General features: G+C 37.8%; 3 protein-coding genes across 3 annotated transcripts; 2 read left to right on the top strand and 1 right to left on the bottom strand.

Annotated features, from left to right (window-relative positions):
• Nucleotides 1-386: 386 nt before the first annotated feature.
• On the bottom strand, nt 387-1,064 carry LOC141655577 (uncharacterized). The gene has a single exon (XM_074462651.1). It carries the CDS (start codon nt 1,062-1,064, stop codon nt 387-389), a length of 678 nt encoding a protein of 225 aa, XP_074318752.1.
• Nucleotides 1,065-20,697: 19,633 nt separating this feature from the next.
• Nucleotides 20,698-21,906, top strand: LOC141602260 (exosome complex component rrp40-like). The gene is made up of 4 exons (XM_074422581.1): nt 20,698-20,764; nt 20,910-20,985; nt 21,193-21,283; nt 21,462-21,906. Exons 1-4 carry the CDS (start codon nt 20,737-20,739, stop codon nt 21,576-21,578), a joined length of 312 nt encoding a protein of 103 aa, XP_074278682.1. The 5' UTR covers nt 20,698-20,736; the 3' UTR covers nt 21,579-21,906.
• A 1,897-nt stretch (nt 21,907-23,803) lies between these two features.
• Nucleotides 23,804-26,708, top strand: LOC141655564 (uncharacterized). Its single transcript, XM_074462641.1, has 5 exons — nt 23,804-23,924; nt 24,018-24,288; nt 24,387-24,924; nt 25,805-26,005; nt 26,223-26,708. The coding sequence occupies exons 1-5, from the start codon at nt 23,804-23,806 to the stop codon at nt 26,706-26,708; spliced, it is 1,617 nt and encodes a 538-aa protein (XP_074318742.1).
• Nucleotides 26,709-26,951: the final 243 nt, after the last annotated feature.

Genomic DNA, 26,951 nt, shown 5'->3' with positions numbered 1-26,951 from the left:
GGTATGAAATAATTGATTTCTTTGTTCGAATCGTAGGTAAAGTCTTTACTTGCAAGGTTCGCAAAACCAGATTAGTGTCGTAAATTGGTGCCTCATAGTCCTCTACTAACTCGTCCTCTTCCTCACCTTCATTGAAATTAAACAGTTCACCCAACTGTTCTTCCTCGGCCAACAACTCGTCCCTACATTCTACCGCCTCTCTCAAGGTCACGACTCTTTTGTTTGGACACGTACTTTGGTAATGACCGAAACCTTGACATTTGAAACAACGGACTTTGGACAGATTAGTTTCTTTGGCCGTGGTCCTAGGGGTAGCATTTGAAGATGCCGTGGCTTTGCTAGGACTCACAAATGAGCTACTAGGTGTTTCGGTTTTGGGGTTTGTTTCAGTTTTGGTCCATGATTTGTTCTTTCCCGAATCGAACTCGACCCTCCCCATATTTAGACTTCCCTTGTGACTCCACTTTCAAACAAAGACCACAAAGAGTATCAAAATCAGAATATGGGTATAACTCAACGGAACTAGCAATATTATAATTCAATCCACGCAAAAATCTCGACATTTTCTGTTCTTCTACTTCCTCTAATTCACCCATCAAACATAAGTTTTCAAATTCATCAATATATTCACTAACACTTAATCTTCCTTGTCTCAAATCAGCAATCTTACGATATGTAGCTAACCTATGGGTCGTTGGCACATACCTTTTACGAAGTTTACGTTTCAGAGACTCCCAAGAATCAATCTTTTCTTTCCCCGCGCGCACCCTCTTGGCCTTCAATCCTTCAAACCAAAGAGATGCTCCCTTGCTTAACTTCAGAATTGCATATTTGCATCTTTTCTCATCATCCAATTCCTTGAAATCAAACATACGATCTATCTTCCGTTCCCACTCCAAATAGGCCTCGGGATCAGCCCCTCCAACGAACTCAGGTAGTTCGTTCACCTTGAATGGTTCAGCCACCCTTTCAAAACGCCTTGGTTGCCACCTATCATCCCTTTCTTGCACGTTTTTCAAGGCCTCACGAAGTTGCTGCAAAAAGTTAGGATTATCAAAATCCATCGATAAATAAGGATCAAGAGCCGAAGCTCTGATACCACAAATGATACGAATTGAGCAGCGGAATTAAGGACGTTTTGGATAAAGTCTTGAGGACCATTATTCGTACTAGGTACGCGCAGACAAACCGATCAATTTAAAGAACAAAAGATAAAAATTAACAGACTATTTTTGGCGAACCGAACGTACTAGGTACGACCAGTTCTGGATTTTGTATATAAGGGATAGTGTTTTGAACAAGTAAGACCTATTACTTGATCAAAGTGAGTGAGACCAAGACCTATTGATCAACAACTCGAGAATTTTAATTAGAATCGCGTCCTAATCAAAACCAGTTTTGTTTCTAAGCAAGAAACGATTTTGTAAACACAAGTTTTTCTGAAATTTCTTAGATGATTTTATTCAAGCAAATGAAGGCATTATATAGCCCCATTGAGCCGTGCAAGCCTAGCAAAGTGAAGAGTTTATCATTTACTCTTCACTTAATTACAATCATTAAACTCCTAATACAATGAACTTAGACAACCAAAAATTAGACTAACATTTTATTGTAAAACATAATCTGAAATGTAACACTAAAAACGTGAATTGGTCCGTCCTCCTTGGATTGCGTGCCATCCCCATCAGCTCTTAAATTCCACACTTAGCAAATTAACAAGAGAAGGAAAATTGTAGCTTAAAGGCTGAAACTTACGGACCAACATCAGACCCTCCTCTTGAGTGTTCATAACCAACTCGTCCAGCCCATCAACTAACTCCGAGACATTAGCTTGGTCCTTAGCTTGGTTCGCATCAGAAACACACTGGATAGCAGTAAAAAATATCCTCAAGTACCTACGGAGGACTAAGGATTGGGTATTGACTTATGGAGGCGATACTAAGCTATGCGCAACCGGTTACGCAGATGCTAGCTTCCAAACGGATCGAGATGATTCAAAATCTCAGTCCGGGTTCGTCTTCACTCTTAATGGTTTGCGGTCGGTTGGAAGAGTTCCAAACAGAGTGTTGTAGCAGATTCTACTACTGAATCCGAGTACTATGCCGCTTCGGAGGCAGCAAAGGAAGCGATATGGATGCGTCAATTCTTACAAGGGCTTTCGGTAGTTCCTAGTTCGAATGACCCGATCACCATCTATTGTGACAATAGAGGTGCCATCTTCCAGGCTAAGGAGCCAAAGTCTAGCAACAAATCTAGACATGTACTTCGGAAGGCTCACCTGATCCGTGATTACGTGGAGCAAGAAGAGATAGTGATTGACAAGATTGCGACGGATGATAACATCGCTGATCCTCTCACCAAACCGTTGAATTATGATAAGCATGTAGGGCATGTTAATTCCATGGGAATTAAACACGTTCCTAAGTTGTAGTACTTGATTATGGATTTGATACATTATCTTTTTCATATATTATTTATAACTTCATCGTTTTATATATATAATATTTTGTTTTTCATGTGGATTGTACTGACAACATTGAACGCCACAAAGTGAACTGAATTACATTTTATTTGTTTTGGTCCGTAATCGCCAATGTGAGCTGATAACTCCGGCTATTATATTGTGCAGTCGATTGATGGTGGGTTCAATGAGCCATAAGTTAAACGGTTGACTAATCGATCACAGATACGAGATTATGACGATACCTCGTAGGACAACTTTTTGTGACAACGTAATGGAGTCCTAAATGTTTTATAACATTCAGTGCCAGGTCGTGGATAGGACATCCATTGTGTACCTAGAGTCGATTCTTTTGACTATCAACTGTCTCTTGAGATTAAGGCAGTCTTTGGGTGACTTTGGTTTCTTTCTCACGGTCTACCGAATCGGGGCTAAGTAGATTTTTTCCGGGTCATTTCATACCGTGCTTACGTATGCGGGATTCGAGTTGAGGAAAATATCCATCCCTTATCAGGTATAGTTATTTCTCAGGGCCACTCGAGGAGTTGTAACTGAAATGCATGGCCATGCTCGAATGTTGATTCGTTTATCAGTTAAGTTACTCTCTAGTCGGGAAAACCACTCTTGATACTGATCGCTTGTAAAATACGACCTTTGTGAATTCGGATTTGCAAATTGTTTTACAATGAGTGGGAGAAATTTTAAAGGATATGAGAATCGGTTATCGCTAGGGATGGCAATGGGTGGGATATGGATGGGGTGGAGCCATATCCATATCCAGATCCAATTAATTTATGGCCATCCATATCCCACCCTCATCCATTTAATATTTTTTCATCCATCCATATCCATATCCACCGGGTGAAGCGGGTGGAGCGGGTACCCGTTGGATATTTTCACAGCTTATAAAATTTAAAGATAATATATCGTAAAAACATTGTGGTGATAAAATTAAAAGGCATACATAAATCAAGTGACAATATGTGTTAGCAAATAGCAACCCAGTATATATTCAACGACAAAGTGTCTTTGCAAAGCAAGTGACCATACAAATACGTCACCCCAACTACAAAGAAACCACCAATGCATGCATTATATTATTGAGTAAACTAACAAAAGTAAGTTACTTTGATTAGTGAAAATAACAACATCCACATAAACACAAGTTTTACTTTTCCTAAATAACAGTATGATATTAAAATTAAGTAAAATTTCTGATAAAAAAAATACTTTTAAAGGGAAATCATTAATGACCTAAATAATTATTAACTTAATAAATAATGAATTATAAATATTAATTTCGGATATCCACAGGGTGGTTAAGCGGGTGAGAGACGATAATCCATATCCCACCCTAAATTCACCCATATCCATATCCTACCCTAAATTCGAAAAATATTCGTCATCCATATCCCACCCATTTAATTTCGGGTGGATGGATATCCATAGGGTAAGGGTGGGTCTGCCATCCCTAGTTATCGCACATACACTTGTGAGGACAAGTGGGAGTTTGTTGGAGCTTGTGTCCTCCACAAATTAGTGAGATAACATTTGTAAATCTCTTACAGGTTCACAAGGGTATACTTCGTATATTTAATCAGTTGATTAACGTTTACCTAATAACGGTTGGCTTGCTAGAGAGTTTGACGTTATTATCATACAGATGGCGGTGATCAACTGGTCCCTAAAGGTCACAACTATAGGACGTGTTTGAGAAATGTGGTTATAGAAATATAATTACATTGATGCCCAAAATGACTAAAAAGTTAGTCAATGTGTTGATGAGATAATTATTTAATGAAAATTAAATAATATTAAGTTGAGACGAATTAACTGTCAATTCGTAAAATAAATATAATAAGTTATATTTAATTAAATATATATAATGTTAGCTTGGACGAATTAATCTGTTAATTGTAATTAAATATAATCAGTTGTATTTAATATCAACAAACTGAATGTGTCATAGTGGTAATAGTGAGGGTACACATACCAAGAGGTCATGGGTTCGATCCTCATTAGATGACAATTCAACACATATTATATATTTTTGGAAAGACCAAAATAAGGAAAATACACTCCTTATTTTCTATTCTGTTTTTGGCCGAAAAATTAGGAGGTTATTTCTTTCCTAATTGATTCCAGATTTCGGTCTATATAAAGGGAAAGGTAGAGAATTATTTCTAACCTAATGCTTTTTCTGACCTTGCCTCCTCTTTCTCATCACAAAACACAAAGACAATAAAATTTTACAGAAAATTTTAGATTGATTTCTAGCATAATCAAAGGGTATATCTCAGATCGTCTTGGGTGCAACTAATAGGCGAATATCAGTTTTGATATTGTTCTTAGGCCAATTTTGCTAGGACCTGAGGTTAATTCTAAATCCTTTTACTTTTGTTTATGTATTTTATTTTATGACCTTAGATCATCTTTATTAAATCGTTATAATCCTTCATGTTAAAGGGAAGTATACAGATGATTTCCCACAGCTCATGCCATGGTGAAGACATGTGATAGATGCCAAAGAGTTGGCAACATTTCAAAAAGAGGAGAAATGCCACAAACACCCATGATCTATTGTGAAATATTTGATGTGTGGGGTATTGACTTCATGGGACCATTTCCCGCATCTTGTGGCAATGTTTATATACTTTTGGCGGTGGACTATGTCTCCAAGTTGGTGGAGTCTAAAGCCACCAAGACCGATGATGCAAAGGTAGTTGGAGAATTCATCAAAACCAACATGTTTTCTCGGTTTGGCTTCCCAAAAGCCTTGATAAGCGACCGTGGAACTCACTTTTGCAACAAAGCCATTGGAGCTCTTCTCAAAAAGTATGGGGTACTTCATAAAGTATCAACCGACTATCACCCTCAAACCAACGGTCAAGCCGAGGTTTCTAATAGGGAGATTAAGGCTATCCTTGAGAAGACGGCGAATCCCGACCGCAAGGATTGGAGCTTGAGGTTGGATGATGCCTTATGGGCCTATCGCACGGCTTACAAAACGCCAATCGGGATGTCACCTTACCGCTTACTTTTTGGGAAACCATGTCATCTACCCGTAGAGGTTGAGCATAGAGCTTATTGGGCGATCAAGTCATTCAACTTGCAAATGAATGAAGCGGACCTTCATAGGAAACTTCAACTTCAAGAATTGGAAGAAATTCGGAATGATGCTTATGAGAATGCGTCCATTTACAAGGCAAGAACAAGAGCATGGCATGATAACATGATTTCAAGAAGAGTGTTTCAAGTGGGAAAGAAAGTCTTACTCTTTCAAAACCGGCTTAGACTTTTCTCCGGGAAATTGAGATCTAGGTGGATAGGACCATATGAAGTGGTTCATGTTTTTCCATATGGAGCAATTGAAATCAAATGCTTGAAATCCGGAAAAGTTTTGAAAGTGAATGGTTAAAGGCTTAAGCATTATCATGAAGGAATTGAAGTGGGTGAAGTGGAAACACTCCACCTTGTTGATCCAATTTACTCAAATTAATGAAGATGCAACTTTGTCGAGCCATTGACGTTAAATAAACGGCAAAAGTTTATAAATATTTCTTTCCCTTGCATATTTAAATTCCGCATTTCATTGTTTTTATTGCATTTTGCATGTTTAAATTAATTGCATCCTTTAATTCTTGCATTATAAATTAAATCATGTGCATTTTCATTAATGTTTTAGCATGTTAGGTTGGTTTAATGTGTGTTTTAGTGATAGGATACCAACTCAAGGGCATATGTGAAGAAAAGGAGGAAGAATGATGTGTAAAAGAATTGGCTAGAGTGAAGAATTTAACAACAAAAAGAGCGACTCCAGCAGCAAACTCGCACGGTGCGAGTTTTCTGGACCAATATCTCGCACCGTGCGAGAAATCCCCAATACCCAGTTTTCAGCTTAATTTCCCACGACATCCCCATTTGTTCTTCCCCAATTCTCTTAACACTCACCCTCTCTCCTCATCCTAACCCTAACCCACTCAAATCACTCCCTAAAACCCTTCACAAATCATCAAATTCAAGCAATTAACCTTCAAGTTTCATCAACTTTCATTACCCAACATCAATTTGGGCAAGGTAATTGCAGAAAATTCACAACACCATCAACAATTTCGACTTAGGGTTTCGAGTGATTGAAGAATTGAAGATTTTTGGGGTTGCAAATTGGATTCAAGGGACGAATTTAAGCATTCTTGGTTAGCATTCATCAACCAACAACACAAATAAGGATCAAAGGGAGGTATAAAACCTTATTCTTCTCCTTGTCATTCATAGTTACCTTAATTTCAAATTTGAGTGCTTCAAAATCGAAATTTGGTTGTTTAATTGTGTTGAAATTTGTCCTTAAACAATATTTTAACTTGTGAGGTGTTTTAATTCCAACAAATAACTAATTAGCACATCATTTTTGTAGTGCATATTAGGTGTTTGTTCTTTTGCCTCACCCAAAATCATTTCCAAAAATTGTGTTTTTCTGAAAAGTAATTGTTCTACAATGGGCAAAGGTAAAGCTACCGAGGCTTCCTCCTCAAAAGGACCCAAGGGAGCCTCGGCTTATGATGAGAATGAATACTCGGGCATGAAGGGCCTCCGAGACAAAGCCCTCACCAATTGGAAAAAGTTTGCTTCGGTGTCAACCGTAGCACAAACTAAATTCCTTGACCAAAACGTCCTTATCGGGTTGGGAATGCTTCCCATGGCTCGAATGCTCTTAGAAAAGGTCAGACTTGAGGCCTACAATAACATGGCCGCACCCACCCGGAGAGGTATTACCTTTGAGTTTCTTTCTACTTTGGAGAAAGTGAAATTGGGAAGGGACAAGACCCCAGGGATCAAATTCCGGGCATGCCGGCTTATCCACACCTTGACCTATGATGAGGTAAGAGAGGCCCTCCAAATCACCAAAACCCCCCATCAAAGAAACCATTGACAAAAAAAAGATGAGTGCCTTTTGGAATGATATCACGGGGGATGTGAGGCATGGAAACTCGAAAAACACAAACCTCCCAAACCCGGTTTTGCGCCTCTTAAGCCGCCACATAAACACCAACTTCTTGGTCATGACCGAACCTACAAAAATGAACTACCAACAAATACAATGCCAATGGTCCATGACCCCGGAGGGGAGGGGAATTCCGGATTGGGTTGACTTGTTTGTGAGCGGTTGCCTTGAGTTACAAAAGGATCCAAAGGGGACCATATTCATTGGGGGCATGATTGAATTGATTGTGGAAAAGACGGGTGTACCAATTCCACCTAATGCTTATGAACTTGATGGTAGTGGTCTCATAGACTACCATTACTTGAAGAAAGCACACATGCTTGAGGTGATCGACAAAATCACCCCCTTGGTAATTTGGTGCATGGGTGGGCAAAACTACAAGTACTACATGTACCTACCCCGCCCTCCCAACTCACCCTTAGGGTGGGGGAGTGCACAAGATTTCTATATGCCTCCCGACGATGCATTTGTGGACCTTTGGGTCGATAGAGCCCAAGTAGTTGAACCAAATGAGGATGAGGGTGGAGAGCAACCACAAGTGGGGGGGGGGGGGCTTTGACTTTTGGTGACATGCCTCATGATGATGCACCATATAATGAACCCATGCCTAATGCCCCGTTTGATGAGCCCCATTTCACTCCACCCCAAATGCCACAAGAACAACAGCAACAACAATATCCTTTCACGGACCCTCAATTCAACTACCCGGCTTTCCAAACATGGCAATCCAACATCACAAACCGTGTCTCAAACCTTGAGTCTACCCTTTCTCAAATGCAACTTACGGAGAATGCTCGGTGGGGAATCATCGAAAACCGCTACCACCACTACCAAGAGGATTTGGAAGAGATGCGTTATACTTCAAACGCAACTTTTGATATGGTGGCGGCCATGAATGCTCAATACATGCATCAATTCCCCACCCAATACCAAGGGTATAGTGAGACTAAGGTTGAAGAAACAAGAGCCGAAATGGCTAGATTTAGAAGAAGAAGAGAATCGAGAAGAAGGGGAGGACCTCCGGAACATGGAGGTGCCTCAAGCTCACACTCTTGAGTGAGTTTAGGGTGTTCACCTCACACTTTGGGGACAAAGTGAAGATTTAAGTGTAGGGTGGGCATGAGTTGGTATTATGTATATATTGTAATATATTTGTTTCATGCATCGTATTTCAATTCAAAAAAAAAAAAAGAAAAAAAAAAGAGAAAAAGAAAAAGAAAGAAAAGAAAAAGAAAAACCCGGCTAGGATGAAAACCCGAAAGGGCATCCTAGGCAAAAGTGGGAAAGTGGCCGAGGCCGGAGTGAAAACCCGAAAGGGCGCTCCGGGCAAAATGAAAAAAAGAGTGCGAGCCACGAGAGTATAGGTGAGAAAAAGAGCTAAACCGAAAACCCGAAAGGGCGGTTTAGGCAAAATGAGAGAAGTAGGAAAAAATTGAAAAATCTTGTTGACCTCTTTGAAGCCTTGAAATCATGTCACATACATGACTATCTCCTTTTGGTGTTGGTGACATAAGTGGTGGAGCTCTAGAAGGCCAGAAGGGTAGGTTAGTAGTGTGCCAAGACTAGGAGGGGGATTCGGAAGCTTACTTTGTTACTAGTGCTTGGCATACTTGATGTTTGGAGTTGATTTGTTTTGACTTGTCTTATGCATTGTTGGAGAGGTTGAGTTTGGTTGTTGAGTTATGCATTGTTGGAGAATTGTTGAAGTATGGAGGTGTTTGAGGTTGCCTAATTGATGGGTTAGGAGAGGCTTTAATGACCATGGTAGCCTTGTGTTGAACCAAGTGGAGTGATAATGGGGAGTAATAAGGAGGATGTGATGAGTTTGGGAAAAGGGTGAATGGTTGAATTGGTGGACTTAGGATCATCTTAGAAGAGGGATGACATAAGGAGGGGGAATGAGAGAAGAGAGGTCCGTATTGGTGGAATTTGGGTCACTTACTCACTTTTTGGAGCTATGAAGAAAAGTGACCATGTGCTTAGTCGAGGGATGATATAAGAAGGAAGAGGGAGATGAAGAAAGGGGAATTAGGAGTGCCCATACTTCTTAGCCTAGGTGGTGATTAGGTTTACTCTAGTTTGCTCGGGACGAGCAAAGGGCTAAGTGTGGGGTGTTTGATGAGCTCCTATTTCTACTTAGTTTTGGTACCATTTGGAGCTCATTTGGTAACATATGGGGATGGTTTTTGACGATTTTCACATTATTTAACCAATTCCGAATGCATTATCATTTAGCATGTTTCTAATGGATAACAAGATGCCAAGAGGACAATGGAAGTGTCCAAGGAAGGGTGAAGAACAAGCTTGAAGAAATACCACGAGAAAGCCTTCCAAAGGATAAAGTAAAGCACGAAAGAAAAGCGGACTACAGCAAGGAACTCGCATCGTGCGAGTTTCCAGACACCAGAACTCGCACGGTGCGAATTTTCTGGGTTTCATGCCGTTTTGTGTTACGGGCTTTTCCTGTGTTAAGCCCATGATTATTAGGTTACGTTAGACTATAAATAGGATGTTTTCAAGTAGGTTAAGACATCTTATGCCACTTTTAATTAATCAAGTTGTAATTTGGGAATATTTTCATCTTTTTGAATTGGGTTTAGATCTAAGCATGGAGAACTAATCTCCCTTTCTTAATCCGACTCAAAGGCATAATCTTTGGTTGTAAGACTCCTTAATCTTTCCTTAATTATTATTATTGTTCTTAATCTCTTGTGTTTAATTGCTTAATTTTGGAATCCTTGTTAGATTATTGTGATTAAGTGTGATTTCCTTGTTACATAATCTTTCCAAGTTCCTTAATTTATATGTTGTTGGGTTTATTAAGTGTGATTTCCTTGTAATTCCATGTTGCAACAACTTGTTATTAGACTAATGAATGTGATTTCTTCTTGGTTTAATCAACATTAGAGAGATTAAGTTGTGATTGCTCATTAATTGTGATTTCATTGTGAGTAATTACACCTATTAGATTCCTATTGCTTCATCTTCTTGTTAATTAATCTATGTGTGTGATTTCCACTAGAGGAGTTGATAAGTTGGCTCAATTATTATGTGTTATTTCCTTGTGATTGACTTCTAATTAAGGGAATTTGGAGATTTAATCTCACTAATAGGACAATAAAATTAATTAGAAGGAGTGATTGAGTGGTTTTATCAACTAAAGTGCCTAACTTTGGGTCGGATTAAGTCTCTCTCAAATTGATTAATTTCCATCCTAAAACTCACTTGTTTGATTACTTGTTGCTTACTCTTGTTTGAATTTCCTTTAATTGTCCTTGAAAACTCAACCAAATACCCCCCATTTTTACATATTTGTTGTTACTTTGTCACAATTGTTCTAATTGCTCTTTTAATTTCACTATTGCAAAACCCATCTTCTCTTGGGTTCGATCCCTTGTTTACTACTTTACTAGTTTAGAATTAATATTAATTAGTACGTATTGTGGTTATAAATTGTTAATTTGGCCATATTTTATTGCGACGTTTTAGGCGTGTCAGTAATCTCGAGTAATCTCAGATATTGAAAAACAACAAAGATTATCAAACAAAAAAATACATGAAAGATAGATAATAGAGAAAAAAATCATTACCGATGAACCAGATTGAGATTTGAGAATAAAATTAGTCAGTCGTACAAATCAATATCGTCGCTGGCAACACTCAGATGCAAGAGTGAATGGCACTTTATTATTAGATCTAAAAAGACGCGACTGGGATTTGTGAGGAAGAGAGAGCAAGTTAGGGTTTTCAGTTGTGAAATGGGGCGAGTGGGTAAATATTTTATTCTCCAAAGTTGAATAGACGTTTGTTAAGCGTGTTTTATATATGCGGTATACAAATTATTTTGACACACCCCAAGAGCGTCGAGGCTAAAGCCTCATGAAAAGAAGGGATTTGTACTTTGTAGTAGTGTGAACCGACATCCTACATCATGGCATATTTCTCTCTATTTGATCAATCTCTTATTTCAATCCATGCTGTTTTAATTGATGTTTCATTTATTGCTTTTATTTCAATTCATTAGTTTAGTTTAGTCAAAACAAATCAAAACCCCCCATTTTGTGACCGTAGACAGACTAGATAACAAGTAGATAGTGACCGCCTCCCTGTGGAGTACGATACTCGACTTACCTCTGCTATATTAGTTAGAGCCGGTTGGTTTATTTTTGATAGGGTTGCGACAGCCGTGTCAAATTTTGGCGCCGTTGTCGGGGAGGCAACTATTTTATTTACTTGTTCTATTTTAGTTTTTTTTAGTCTCAAGGGATTTTTCATTCCTTGAGCCAATTCTTACTCTTGTCTCTTAGTTTTATTTATGCCCAGGTCTAACAGGTCAGAGTTAGCACCAGCTGATCCTGAACCAGAGAGGACTTTTCGCCGTAGACAGAACTTTTTGAGAGAGATTCGTCGAGAGGAAGTCTTGAGCACTCTTGACCCTGTTCTAGAAAATTTTACATCTGCAGAAGCTCAGTCTTTAGAGGAAGACACTTCTATTTCTTCAACTTTTACTAACTCTGCGAAGATGCCTAACATTACTAGTCATTCTGAGCCGACATCTGATTCTATTCCCAAAGGTTTCAAGCTTGCAACGGATGAGGGGAGTACTTTCGATATTCGCCCTTCTTACATTAATCTGGTGGAGAGAAACCTGTACAGAGGAGTAGCTGGTGAGGATCCGAGGAAGTATATGGAGATCTTCACAGATAATTGTTCTACCATTCCTGCTACTAAGAGAGTGACACAAGTGAAAATTAAGGAAGTTATGTTTCCTTTTTCTCTTACTGATGGAGCTCGGGAGTGGTTGACCGACTTGGATAGGACTACAGCTAGGATTACGGATTGGGATACCCTGGCTCTTGCTTTCTACAAGAGATACAACCCTCCACAGAGAACAAATGCATTGCGAGGGCAGATTACAAGTTTTAAACAAAATCCGACTGAAAACTTGTTTGAAGCATGGACTAGGTTTAAGAAGTTGTTTAACAAATGCATTGCGAGGGCAGATCACGGGTTTGGCCAGTGGTTTTTGTGCAACCAGTTCTACAATGGATGATGACCACCGCACTATCTTAGATGCTGCAACCAACGGAAGATTTCAGAAGAACATTGATGATGATATGGGCTGGCATATTATAGAGGAGATGGCTACCCATTGTGCTGAATATGGGAACCCAAGGAGTGGTACGAGAACAGTTTCTGGAGATAAGAGTGCACTTGTGGCTCAACTGGAAGCCATGCATGCAAGATTTGATAAGCTGGAATTGCAGGCTGCGGGAAATCAACCAGTGGTTCATTTGTTGTCTAAATAAGAGACCGTCTCATGTGAGAGATGTGTTACTGAGGGACATAGTGCAGTGGAGTGCTTAGCTGAGAAAGAGCAAGTTTTTGCCTTCCAACAATTTAGCCAAAGAGGCTCCTATTTTAACAACCAAGCTGGAGTTCATCCAAATTTGAGGTGGTCTAACCAGAATGTGTTGAATCCTACATCTCCACCGCAGCAACAACAGAATTATGTTCCACCTCATAGGAATCAACAACAAGGCTTTCAAAAGCCTCCTTCTTTCCCATCGCCGCTTCAACAAGGTGCCTCTTCTAGTGGTACTAATAATATAGCTAAGCTGAAGTCACTAGTGCAAACACTTGCACTTCAGATGCAGAAAAATGAACAAACGAAATATGCCTCTCTTAAATTACTTGAATCTCAGTTAGCTCAATTGGCTACCAAGCAATCTTCACGACAACCGGGCTATTTACCGTCTCAACCTGACAAGAAACCACATGAGATGGTAAATTTGATCAGTTTAAGAAGTGGTCTTTCTTATGAGGGACCCATAATGCCAACTGAAGATGCTGAACTTCCAGGCTCGGGGCTGAAGTTGCTGTTCATAAAAAAGCGTCTTTTGACGAAAATATGATTAATTCACGAGATGTCCTCGATCGACCGGTTTCTGGTGGTCGATCGAGTGAATTAGCTGAAGAAGTACTCGATCGAGGAGAAAAAGGTGCTCGATCGAGCAGTGCAGAAAAGAGGTCTCTTGATCCAGCAACTCAAAGTTCTCGATCGAGCAACAATGCTGAGAAAAGTTCTCGATCGAGTGGTTCTGGTACTCAATCGAGCAATATTGATGCTGAGGATGATAAATTGTCGTCTAAATCTAATTTGGACGATAATTATGCAATTAAAGATAATTCCTATAGACCCCAGGTTCCATTTCCATGGCGGCTACGGAGGAAGAAAGCGGAACAACAATTCGGCAGATTTGTCGATCTTTTGAAGAGTCTTAAAGTCAACATTCCGTTTGTCGAGTTACTAACCCAGGTACCCTCTTACTCGAAATTCATGAAAGAAATACTTTTACGTAAGAGGACTGTAGATGAAACTGAGACGGTGGCTTTGACTGAGGAGTGCTCCGCACTTCTTCAGAATAAGACTCAACCAGAACTGTCTGACCCGGGTAGTTTCTCAATCCCTTGTCATATTGGAACTTATTTAATTGATAATGCGTTGTATGACCTAGGAGTTAGTGTGAGTGTCTTACCTCTGTCTCTCACAAAGAGACTTGGTTTGACAAAATTTTAATGTATCAACATGACCGTTCAGATGGTCGATCGTTCATTATCACGACCATTAGGAGTCTTAGAGGACGTTCCTGTTAGGATCGGGAAATTCTTTATTCCCGTTGACTTCGTAGTCTTAGACATACCCGAAGATTCATACACTCCCATCATTTTGGGAAGACCATTTTTGCATACTGCTCATGCAATAATCGATGTCGGGGCTAAGACTTTAACCTTTCAGGTGGGTGGGGAGGATTTGACTTTCACCCAGTCCAGTGTTCCCTCTATTGACTCCGACAATGATCTTTCTAGTAATGTTATTGAGTCATACCTTACTGTTATGACACCTCCGCCCAGTCTGGGAGCGAAATGGAGGGCCATTCTGTTGGTTTTGCTTTTGCAGGACCTGGCGGAATGGAAAATGGAGATCCTGTTGCCGGACTTGATGCATTGAAAATGGAACCTAGCATTGATGATGCTATAGATCATAAGGGCATGGGAAGAAACAGCCTGACAAAGAAAAGAGGAAGGATGCGGAGTATGAGACGTGCTATTCTCCTTCCGATGGCTCGGTTGTTTGGAGAAAGAAGACGGGGGTCACCAATGCTGAAGGGACCTTTTCGAGCTAGAAGCCCACCTTTGGGCTGTTTAATTGTTTTAGAGGATGAAACAGGATGCTATCCCATTTGTAACATTTTATAATTTGATGTTCAGGAATACTCGGCCGAGTATGGGAATACTCGACTGAGTAGAGGATACTCGGTCGAGTATACTCTATACTCGACCGAGTATCCGGTCTGACGAGGTTTATTTCCGCGGTTTGATTTAGAGGGGATTAGAGTTATATAAAACGGGATTTACAGTTTCTTAATCATTTCACCAAAACCTAAACTTACTACGTAACTCTAATCATCTCCAAATCTCTCCCAAGTTCGTGGATCGTTCGTGAGTCTTGTTCATCCTTCCTTCGCGTCGATTGTGTCGGTAAGGCTCTAATTATATGAGTTTCATCAGTTTGTCTTTTATGGTTTTGCCCTAGTTTATCATTTGGGGGAAAGGGGATTTCGGCATGTTGTAATTGGAATTATCTGATTGTTATTAGGTGGAGACTTCGTAGAGGAGCCATTTTAGCCTGCTTGATTATCTCATTTACGTTTTTGCTAAGGTAGGGTTTCCCTACTCGGTTTACTATTAATTGATTTAAGATTGTGTTGTGATTGTTGCACGATTGATATTGTGATTAACTGCTGTTGTCGGTGTTGAGATGGTTGATGATGATGTTCGCGAGGTGCGTTCTCGGCTGAGTGGAGTCACTTGCGGGAGTGGCTTCAAGCCCTAGTTTCGCCCTCTGTGGAACCCGTCACAGGAGGGGATGTGCACATTAATGAACAGGGTTATCGCTCGTTGATAAGCGGGGCTTAGGTGGGTACGGCTGCGGTCCCCCACTGGCAGGGCTACACACTTTAGTGCGTAGTCAGTGCATGATGTGATTGGGAGTTGGAGGTGGATTGTGAACAACTGTTTATCTTATCGTACTTTGTCTTGTTTTGATTATGCAGCAAACTGACCCCGTTGTTGTTTTATAAATCTGTGGTGATCCATTCCGGGATGGTGTGCAGATTGTGACAGGTGATGATGGTCATTAGCTTCGGGGACGAGATGGGGAGTCATCACTCGAGTCTAGCTTCCGCTGTCATGAGATTTACTTTTCTAGTTTCAGTTGTTTGAGTACTAGTGAACATTGTTTTGGATTTGGTTTTGGAACATGTAATCGTTAATTCTTTATACTTAAATAGATGTTGTTTTGGAATGGTAACTATGATATACTAGCCTCGGAAAACCGAGATGGTGACGGTCTCTCATGCTAGGGTGGTCCTGGTAAGGCACCTTGGTATGTGGGGGTGTCACAGTAAATTCGACCACTTCTTTTGTAATTCGTATATTGTGTTCATTATATTTTGTTTGCCTATTTCACATGCAAAGAATGTAAATTCCTACTTTGGCTATTAATTCATTTACCTAATCCACCAACTTAGTATATAATTCACATACATATTAGGTTTGAAACAATGTTTGACGCATTGCATGCTTACATTCGACAATATCAATATAAATGACTTTCCTAATCATTAATAGAGGCCGTCGAGGAGGGCGAGATTAGGTGTTCGATTAAAGAACTTTCTAGTGTGTACCCTCACCCTTACTCAAAATCTCTGTGAGCATCCGTGTTCATTGGCATCACAAGAGTTATTCTAGACACAGAAGGCTAAGGGTAACGAAATTCTTAGTGTTCATGTCAACACTTTATGTCTTGACTTGGCATGAAATATTCAAACGGTTTCCAAATATCCACAAAATTGGTGGCTATCCCTCAAATGCAAGCTTGTTCAACCTGTTACCGGTTTCTAAGCCTCTCAAATCGGTTACGAACCCATAACGTGCTTCTTATGAAGTTCCTTAGGTAGATGTGCCGTCGCGACGCATATACGCGGGTGGCGTTGTTTACAGTTACATTAAGGATAGCATAGCCACAAAAATCTGACAAAAATAAGAGTTATCATGGAAAATTTCCGTAAAATATATTTTATATATACAGTTTTTTAACAATCGATAATAGAAAATGGTTTAAAACATACCCGTGCTTTCTCGTCGGTGGCGAGTTGGCGACTCTAGCGAGTTGCGAGTATTCGATGAGCATGTTTGGCCAAGTTTTTATAACATATTTTTTAGTTTTTCAAAAGTGATTTTCCAAAAACTCCTTTTCAAGAAATGAGCGTGTTTGGTTAAACTTATAATAAAAGTACTTTTGATAACTTTTTAATGTTTGGCCTAACTTGTTTAAAAAAGTCATTTTAACATTGGAAAAATTAATACATGTATAAAATAGAGTATCACCTTTTATAGTATTATCATTATTATTATAAAAACACGCTATAATTACCAAATTCTTATTTAAGACGGGTGTATTACTCTTAGGCATAAGTCGAAAATGAAAGATTTATCTTATATGCTCAAATGGTATGATAATTGACCCAATGAGTGAATTCGTATAATTTACTTCAAAATTGTACTGTAGTATGAGATCATAAAACTAAATTTTAGTGAGGAGGCTTGACAGGATTTTGCAATTAGATAGTTAAAAGGTAATAAGAAGTAGAAGCAGAAATAGAAGTATCTATTTGTTGCTTCTATTTCTAGGGGTCAAATTTGATGTTGGGGTTAAAAAAAAGTAGTTTTAGATTTTCTAAAAATTAGTGTTTCCTAATTTGTGTTTATAATGTGAAAAAACACTTTTAAAAGTGTGACCAAACTATCTCTGGGTTGACTTTGAGACTTTCCTCCTGCTTCTTCCCTTTTCTCTCTCAGTCCCCCAAAACTTCCGCGCCAAAACAATAAATATTTTAGGGTTTTAGGGTTTTACAGTTGCTCAAAATTAACACTACAAAATCGAAAGAAGGAAGATGGAAGAAGATCCTTCGACTGCACGCAAAACCTTCATTGATCAATTTGTTCTATGTTTTCCCTTCTTTTTCGATTATTCATTTCAACTTCCTTCTATTTTTTCCTGATTCTATCCACCTTTTTCTTATCATTCTTAGGTTCCAGGCGACGTCGTTTTGGACCTCTCTACATTGACTCACCAAACCATTAAACTCGGTGGCGGCCTTCGTCAGGTTTTTTCTTCTCCTAGGGTTTTCTACTTTTTTTTTAATTAATTGTCTTTTTAGCGATTTTATTAATTATTTTTAACTTTAGTGTGTGATTTATATCCATTGAAGTACATCGTGCCGAATTTCGGTCGTTTGAGGCGTGAAAGATTGTAACTTTGTGTAAAAGGCGGATTAGTTGTGGTTTGTCTGGTGGTGTTGTGATGGTTTGATTTGGGTAGTCGATATCGCTTACAATTGTTGACAGTTGATGCCATTGTTGTGTGATTATTGCCCTTTATTGATTATAGCTGTCAACTATGATTACCAGTTTCTCCAAATATTTGTAAAATTACATTATCAATTTGGTTACATTTGATTTATCGAGACAACTATTTCATATTATCTTTTTGAAAAAAGTCGGTAGTTATTATATATTGTGTGAAAATAACTATCAAAGTTGACTATCCAATGTCAAAGGGGACAATATATGGGATGGAGGGGGTATCTAGTCCTCTATAGGTCCATAATAGTTTAATATTTGATACCAAATGGATGTTAGATTGCAGAAGTTTTTAGTCTTATACGCTGAGTTGTGTGTTTGTTCTACACAATGCTATGTATGATATTTGCGGGGCTCTGCAGTTTAGCATTGGTCTTTAAAAAGTTAAGATTTAGCATTTTGGAAAAACTGTGCCTCTAATGTTTAAAAATCATTTCTGTGGCGAATTTATTTGTGCGTTTCAATTCTTCTACAAAGGAAAGTGATAAGAAACATACCTACTTTATGTTGATAATTTGACTTTGGGATTTGGATATGTCAGGATGGTGATGCGATTTCTGTCATAAAAGCTGGCAAACTGAGATTTGCGAACCCAAACAAATATTGGGTTGAAGGATCTCATAAAAGAGTAAGATTTGTTTTAAAACTAGAACTATGCAATACCATTACTTCGACAGGTCTAATTTAAGCCATTTTTCTTTTGAGCACCAGATCTTTTAAATCTGTTTTTTTACTACTTTTAGACGAATTTGTGGTTTTTGAATTTCTGATGTTATTTCTTTGAATAATATTAGTTAACCCTTTCAGTTCCAAATTGTCATATGGGTCTATGAAAATAAATTAAGATGTTTGTTAAGTTATCCCTTTTCAAGTTGCAGACAAATGAGATATAATGTTCATCATCAATTTCGGTTCCAGTTAATAGGTTTTGTAAATGAACTGTGAAAGGTGAATGTCGAATTGTTTTGCTAGTATAATCAAGTTTGATAACATTTTATTTAACATTGAGGTGCGATGGGCATAGATTCATAAACTTATTTTTGTTATTTGTTGTGCAGTATGTTCCTTGCGTGGAGGATCATATCCTTGGCATCGTTTTGGACTCTAGAGTAGATGTAGGCATCTATATCTATCGAAACCGAACACCTTATTTCTTTATTTTTCCTTCCTTATATTATCATCTCATATAAAATTCTTAACTTAAAACTAAAACACTGTATTATTTTTTCTTTGCAAGCAGTACTTTCTTGTGGACATCAAAGGACCTACACTGGCATATTTGCCTGTGTTGGCTTTTGAAGGTGTTATCAGAAAAAATATTCCGAAATTTGAGGTACGCATTCTGAAGAGCTGCATGGATATAAGACTGGAAACTACTCAGTTAGGATGGCTACACTATGCTTTTATCTTTCTCACTTGTGTGGTTTAAGTTAACTTCTGTTTCGTTCATGTATTTGATGAGTTTGTTCCAAGCATTTCCATGATTATGGTTTCACACAATCTATTTTCTTTCCATTTATTTGCCATGTGTTTTCTTGTTTCTGTAGTTCATGAAGGTTTGTCTTCAAGCCCATGATGGTTTGTCCTCGAACTCATGATTGTTCTCACATTGCCTATGTCAGGTGTTTCCAGACACTGATTAATTTTAAACTTAAAAAAGTTATTAACCTGCTCAAAATTTTATGGGGATGATTGATTTTGATTCCTAATCCAACAAGTGCATTCTTATAGATGTTGAACGTAGAGGTAGGGAAATAGGTGATGTAAATGTGACGAACTAATGTATTTCTTTCATAGTCATTATCTTGGTCTCCCAAGTCCCAAGTCTCAAGTCTTTGCCCCAAATCCCAACCACCAACATCCTCTACCTTCTTCACCCTCTTCATTTCATATATCTTACCTCCATCTCAACATCTCTTTCTAAACAAGATATGGAAAATTTTGGATCTAAATCACTTCCTTTTGTGATACTTAGTTCCCTAAACTCTAATTTATTTATCGTAGTCCCCACCTTCAAATCCAAGTGACCCATAATAAAAAATTCTTCACACAAAAAAGTGGGTCCATATACAGGTTTAGAGTAGTAAAAAAAGCACATAAGTTATGAGATTTTTATTTCTCAAATCTAATACCATAGTTAATCTGCAATCATTGTGTATAAGTATCAGGAAATCATTTGTAGATTTATGAATTTATCCACCCCATTATCTCTATTTTTCTCTGCAACTGCTGAAAGAGTTTACCTTGCTTAGTTCATCCTCAGCCTCCAACTAGAACAGGATCAAAGGGAAGAAATAGTGAAAAGAAGGGAAATCTTGTGTAATATATAGATTCTTATGAGAGATCATTTCTAGTTGAGCCGAAGACACCTTTCTGTGACCGTGGAATATAATAGAATAAAGCAAAATGACTCACTAAACGACAATTTTTCATATGCTGTGAAATAGCTATCAATTTATGCAGGTTTCATTATGGTCATTTGAAAACTGTCTTTGACTAGGCAGCTTATATCTAACCCCTATCCCCCCTCCCACATGCTGGAGCCATTGAGATATTGGAGTAAATGTTGTATTCAAGATGCTGAATTAAAGTGGGATGAATGGATGATTATGAATCAACCTTCCTGCATAAGGATGTTTAAGAGATAACCTTTTCACTTTTATTTTTTAACTCTTTCTTAATTGAGGACGAAGAAGCCTATAATCTTGTCTTCTTTAGCCGTTTTTTTGTTCCTTTGCAAATTGGGGCTCTACTTTATGCCCGTGTTGTCAAAGAAAATGCTGGCATGAACCCAGAGTTATCGTGCACAGATGGTTTGTAGTCTGAATTATTTGTCTGGTTGCTTCTTTTTTGTTTTTGGAGAAAACCCCGAAGGGTTTAATATCTTTCTGCTTGCTTCTAGATAAGCCTGAAGAAGCACATTTTCTTATGCTTTTCTATTGTAATTTGTTGACATAGCAAGCGGCAAAGCAGCAGGATTTGGACCACTGAATGACGGTTTTATGTTTGAAACTTCAACTGGCCTTTCACGAATGTAAGAACTTCTATCAATGGCATAAAATTTTTCGTGAAATACACGAGTGTTTCATGTGTTTGTTCTAAATTTTTGAGAATTGAGAGTGGCTTATAGTTGCGTAAAAAGCGCTACTGGGTTCAAGAAATAAAATTCACTTTTTCTCCCCCTTATGGAGCTAAGTTGTTTCCATTAAAGGTCTGCTGATTATTCTTTTTCTCTGATTAGCCTCCTGAGTTCTCCACCATGTCCACTTCTTGAGGGTCTTGGAAAGAAGCTATCTTTCGAAATTGCCGTGGGCTTAAATGGTCGTGTTTGGGTACTATTCTAGAAACCTTCTATTTATTTCCTTGAGTTTCTGGTTCTTTACTTTACTCTTTTCCCTCCTTTCTAAGTAGTTATCTGGGTAAAAAGGTCCTCTTATGCTCGTTTCAGCTTCTTTAAATAAGTGATCTAGAGTGCCTATCCAATGATGCAGTTTTCTTTCTCAATCGTAGGTGAATGCTGAATCTCCAGCTAAGGTGGTACTCGTATGCAACGCAATCATGAAGTCAAGGTCTTCAAGCCCCGGAGAGCAGAAAGTTTATGTTGAGAAACTCCTTGAGAGAGTATAAGCATGTGTTTAATCTTATAAAATCACAGTGTAGTCAGTGTTTTGTGGGTTCTCTTAAGTTAGCTAACGGTTGGCAGTCTTGATTCTCGAATCGTGTATTGCAACCTGAAAGGTCTATTGGGTAGTCTATCTTACCTCATATTGCTCTATCTTGTTTTTAGTTTGAAGCAAGTGTCGTGATTTGCGTCAGTAGTTGTGGATCTACTCTTGCAAGTTCCTTCTGCTGTGCAAGGTCAGAGTCACAAGGGCACACGTAATTCCTCATACTCCCTATTTTGCATTTGGTAGTTCAGTATTTTATCTAGGGCCTGAAACCAGTGCTACATGCTCTACTGATATGTTTGAAAGTAGGTCAAAACTTGTTCTATGTTGGTGTTTTGAGGAGATTGATCAGCTTGATAATCGTCGTGGATTTGAAAAAAAAAAACAATATTATTATTGTCAAATCCATTTTAATTATATTACCTTATTTATGGTGGTCAAATTCCCATTTTCGCCAAGAAACATATATACTTGTATTTTGTATTATGTGACTGATAAGGTAAAATTTTGTCATGGTTAATTAATTTGTTATAACTTATAGGAAAAATTACAAATAACCACCACGTATTTGCGTATTTTTACAAATTACCACCACATATTTGCATTTTTACAAATAACCCCACAACTTCAACGTATACTCCCCAATCACCACCGTAGTTTATTCCCAAGTATCGCTTTTCATATTTTCCGTCTTCTTAAGTTACGATTTACGCTAAATACCCATATTACCCTTTACAAAAACTAATTACTCCCTTACTAGTGTAGATCCCGCGCAAATGCGCGGTAAATATAGGCCTTTTAATTTTTAGTGTATTAGTTATCGATTTTAGATTTATATCTCGCGAATTTTTATAAAAAACAACTAATATTAAAATTAATCAAAAGAATTAAATAATTCCATTAATTGTGTTTTTTATGAAAATATTTTAACTATATCAAATTTTGTAAAAATCTTTTTTCGTCACGAAGTTTGAGATACAGTTTTTATGTATAGATTATTTTAAATGAAAAATTAGTTTAATAAATGATAATCTAATTTATTTCCATATATAATTTTGAGCACTTTGGAGAGAAAACTTTAGAGAAGTTGTATTCTCTTAGTATAAGGATTTTTACTTTTAAAATTTGCACCTCATTAATATTTATCAGTTCACTCCATTGTATTTTGATATGAAACTAAAAAAAATGAAATGGAAAATTAATAAAAAAAATTATTTAAGTTGTGAATTTTTTTTAGTGAATGTTTTTTTGTCACGAAGCTAATAGCCTAATAGTAAGCATGTGTCAAGTTATTCTCTACAGTTATAGTTATTGCAATACTGAAAAATTTAGTAACTTATATTTTATTATTTAATATCAATTTTATTTTATTTTAATGAAAAAATCATATTTATGAATTTATTTAAAAAATTAAAGTTTATTTATAAGAATATATCCATTGAAAAGATAATAATGTAATGAAAGAAAATTTTATTTATTACCTTATTTAGCTAGATGCTTTTTGGAGGGAAAATAAGAGAATTTTTATTCTCTTAGTAGTAGGGGGATTTCTCACATTAATACTCCATCGATCAATTACCTACTCTTTCCCATAAACCCTAAATCCCCAATTTTCTAAAATCCCAGTTCATTCGATCAATTAAACAATCAACTTCTTTCCCAAAAAATCTAAATTCCCAATTTATTAAGTCAGCTCCTCTGCACATTTATGGAGTCCTACCAAATCATTCAAAGCTTCTCCTTTAAAGCACACAACAAACGACCCATAATTGTATAGGTTGAAGGTTATGGGTTTCAAAAATGCGTCGAGACATCACTAGTAAGTTTTTTAATTCAACCTTTTATCGTATTTGCTAATTAGGGTAATTAATTTCCATAAATTTTAAGATGGTTGGAGGCTTCAATTTTGAGGCGACTGATCATGTTAGGAGGTCCCTTAGATTTGCGAGCAGCTCTATTGAAATTCATATCATTTCTGTCCCCCCCTTTAAAAAAAATTGATAAGCTACAACCAAGAAGAAAATTGGTGTTGAAGGACAAGGAAGAGTATGATATTAATGTAAGGGTAAAGAAAAAGAAAAAGGGAAGTGCAAGGAGAAGGTCGTACTGGTGAATGATAACGAGTTGCTCCCTGAATGTGGGGTTTTAGAGGGGTACTGGAGTGAGGATAGTGCTTTTAGTGACATGATTGTTGGTGAAACTGAGGTGGAGGGTGATTTGGTAGAAGGAGATGATTTGTTTTCTGATTACATTGATGAAACACTAAACAATATAAATAATCAATCTTGCTCACAGCCCATGGTTGGTAATTGTCCTTTGTGGAATGTTGATGATGTTGATGTATAGGTTGGTAGTTATCATGAGTTACAATCTGATGATGATAATCGAAGTTTTGTAGGTTCTGATGATGAGTCAGGTAGTTTTGTTGTTTTTTATCCAAGTGTGGATTTTGAGAAACCCATATGCTTGAAAAAAGGGCTTTTGTTTCCTTCAGTGGAGATTCTAAGGAAAGCTGTGAGGCAACATGCCATTGAAAATGGCTATGTGCCCTATTTTCTTCTTAATGACCGTAAAACGGTGAATATCCAATGCAGATATAGGTGTGAGTGTAATTGGAATTTCAAAAAATCTAGGATGCCTAAGTGTGCTTGTGGAGAAAAAAAAACCTTGTGAGTACAAGTTGTATGCTACAAAGGTGAAAGAGGAAGACTTCACATAAGAGATTATAAGCTTAAACCTTGAGTATATTTGCGTTTACACAACAAAGAATAGCTGAGAAGTACTTAGAGGTGTGGAGGTCAGATCCTGGTTTGTCTTTGATTGGTACGCAATCTAGGGTGAAGTTGGACTATGGTATGGATGTTAACTACCACAAAAGTTGGTTAGCCAGGGCTCGAGCCCAGTTATTGATTTATGGTAGTTCCGATGAGCAAGAAACCAGAGTTTGGGATTATGTACATAATCTTAAAAAGTATAACCCTGGGTCATATGCCTTTGTGATGGTTGGTCGTATTGAGAGACCTCCCCCTGTTTTCCAAAGAATGTATATTAGTCTAAAGGCTTGCATAGAAGGGTTTGTAAAAGGATGTAGGCCTTTAGTTGGCATAGATGGTTGTCATATTAAGGGAATGTACCTTGGTATAATCCTTATTGTTGAAGCCATGGATGGTAACAATAACATATTTCAAATAGCCTGGGCTGTTGTTGAGGTTGAAAATAGGGATAGTTTGAAGTGGTTCCTTGGCTTGGAGGAAGCTCGTATGGAGGAAGGAGCTGGCATCACTTTCACATCTGATAGGCAGAAGGTATACCATCTTTACCCATTTGATTAATTTTATTGATTTAATTAATAGGTGTATACTAAAGTTGTAATCTTTTCATTCTATTTTCTCAAAGCTCAATAACCCAAATATTTTTACTATTTATTCTTGGTAATCACAAAAAAAGTCTACAACTTGAGCATTGATATACTAACTAGTGCGTGTTTTTAAGGGAAAATGTTTAATTATCCTTTTTGAGAGTTTGTTTAATTTTTAGAGAGTATTTTAATGGAAGTTTGAGGTACAAAGGGTGAATTGGGTTGCCCGGAAAATATGGGCAGGTGGGAAACTGGGATGTTTGGTTGAAACTAGGACCGGGGATGTTGGCAGTTTCTTTCGTTCTGGAAATTCTGCCATCCCTCCTTCATGCGGGCACATCCCAGTACAGTCCTCTTGTCTACATATATCAGTCTCATGGAAAGTATTAACATTTCAGTCGCTTTAATTAAATAAACGACGCAATAAGGTAATAAATGTAGCTCAAAATTTACTAGCTAATTTGCCGAACACAAAAAGTCATTATCGATAGAGACATGTATGATGAACCGACATATATAAACTGAAATTGTGCATTTTATTGTAACCATCCACATGGACATCTAGATGCGTTAAAAGAGGTTGTCCCTAAAGCCCGATGTAAGGTTTTATGTTAGATATATTTGGGCTAATTTCAAGCTTCAGTTCCCTGGTCAAGCTTACAAGGATAAATTTTGGAGAGCAGCTTGGGCAACAACTTGTCTTTAATTTCAATTATGCTTTTTATGACTAAAAAAATAAGTACTGCTTAGCTAACTGTGAATGAGCATCTTCCTAGTGATTGTCAAATCTCTTATAGTCACTAAATTTGATCAGTTTCAATTTGCAGGGCGAATTAAAATGTGCCCTTGAGGAAATCAAATGCTTATCAACTGATGTGTACCACTATGTTAATGGGATTCCCCCTATCCATTGGAGTAGACATGCATTCTCAACAACCTGTAAGTATAGCATGATTTTGGAGAATTTATGTGAGGCTTTTAATGCGGTGTTAAAGGCCCATCCTCACTTGTATGGAATGGCTAAGAAGGTATGTAATGAAGAAAATGTCGGAAAAAAGAGATGGAGTTTTAAACTACGAGAAGCCCTTCATGCCCTATATTTATAAATGCTTCGAAAGGTTAACAAGTGAGACAAGATATTGCAAAATCCACAAAGCAGTAGACAACAAGTTTGAGGTAGACTACAAGGGAAATTGTTGGGTTGTCAATCTAGAGGATAAAACTTGCAACTGTAGGCATTTGCAGTTGGTTGGAATACCATGCACACATGCTATGGCTTGCATACACAACCAAAGGATGAAGCCTATACACTTTGTTGAGAAGGCATACACAAGGGAGACGTACTTGTTAGCCTATACCCGCGTTGTGAATCCAATGCCCGGAGTAAGCGAATGGGAGAGGACAGACCATGTGCAACCATTGCCTCCCTCCATGAGAAAGATGCCTGGGAGACCATCAAATAAGAAGCGAAGAAAGGAAGCTGATGAGGGATCTAAAGGAAAAAAAGCAAAGAGGTCAGTGAAGTGTGGCAATTGTGGAACACTTGGCCACAATATCAAAAGCTGTAAAAATGCACCATCTGTAACTCAATCAAAGAACAAAGGCGGAAGACCTCCAACTAATTCAGCTTTGGTAAAGGCGGTAAAAAAGAAAAGTGATGCAAAAAAGGCAAAAGTAACACATGATCAAACCATTTTGAGCCAAACTGGGAGCCAACCATCTTTGGATTAATAAACTTAGGCTAGGTGGTCATTTAGTGAAACTCTCAATAAAATTAATTTTTGGGTAATCTAGAAACAGTCTAGATGTATTTAATTCTATTTCTGTATCAATTACTTAAGCTTGCTTTTTAACGAAGAGTTTAGCTTGATGTTGAGAAAACTAGTACTCTTTATATATGATGTTCAAAATGTGTCAGTGTCGTCGTAGTATTTCAGAGGCACTGAAAGTTCAGGTTGTGCAAAATTTTGTGTG

This window comes from Silene latifolia, chromosome 1 (assembly GCF_048544455.1).
Source record: "Silene latifolia isolate original U9 population chromosome 1, ASM4854445v1, whole genome shotgun sequence".
NCBI classification, from domain to species: domain Eukaryota; kingdom Viridiplantae; phylum Streptophyta; class Magnoliopsida; order Caryophyllales; family Caryophyllaceae; genus Silene; species Silene latifolia.
The sequence above is the reverse complement of the archived record's forward strand: the minus strand, read 5'-3'. Positions and strand labels throughout refer to the sequence as shown.

Coding starts and splice junctions, on each gene's coding strand:
- LOC141655564 (XM_074462641.1), top strand. CDS start 23,804: ATGATTGTTGGTGAAACTGAGGTGGAGGGTGATTTGGTAGAAGGAGAT. Junction 24,289..24,386: donor TGTGGAGAAAAAAAAACCTT/GTGAGTACAAGT, acceptor TACACAACAAAG/AATAGCTGAGAAGTACTTAG. Junction 24,925..25,804: donor TCACATCTGATAGGCAGAAG/GTATACCATCTT, acceptor TTCAATTTGCAG/GGCGAATTAAAATGTGCCCT.
- LOC141655577 (XM_074462651.1), bottom strand. CDS start 1,064: ATGGATTTTGATAATCCTAACTTTTTGCAGCAACTTCGTGAGGCCTTG.
- LOC141602260 (XM_074422581.1), top strand. CDS start 20,737: ATGAACCCAGAGTTATCGTGCACAGATG. Junction 20,986..21,192: donor TCAACTGGCCTTTCACGAAT/GTAAGAACTTCT, acceptor TTCTCTGATTAG/CCTCCTGAGTTCTCCACCAT. Junction 21,284..21,461: donor GCTTAAATGGTCGTGTTTGG/GTACTATTCTAG, acceptor TCTCAATCGTAG/GTGAATGCTGAATCTCCAGC.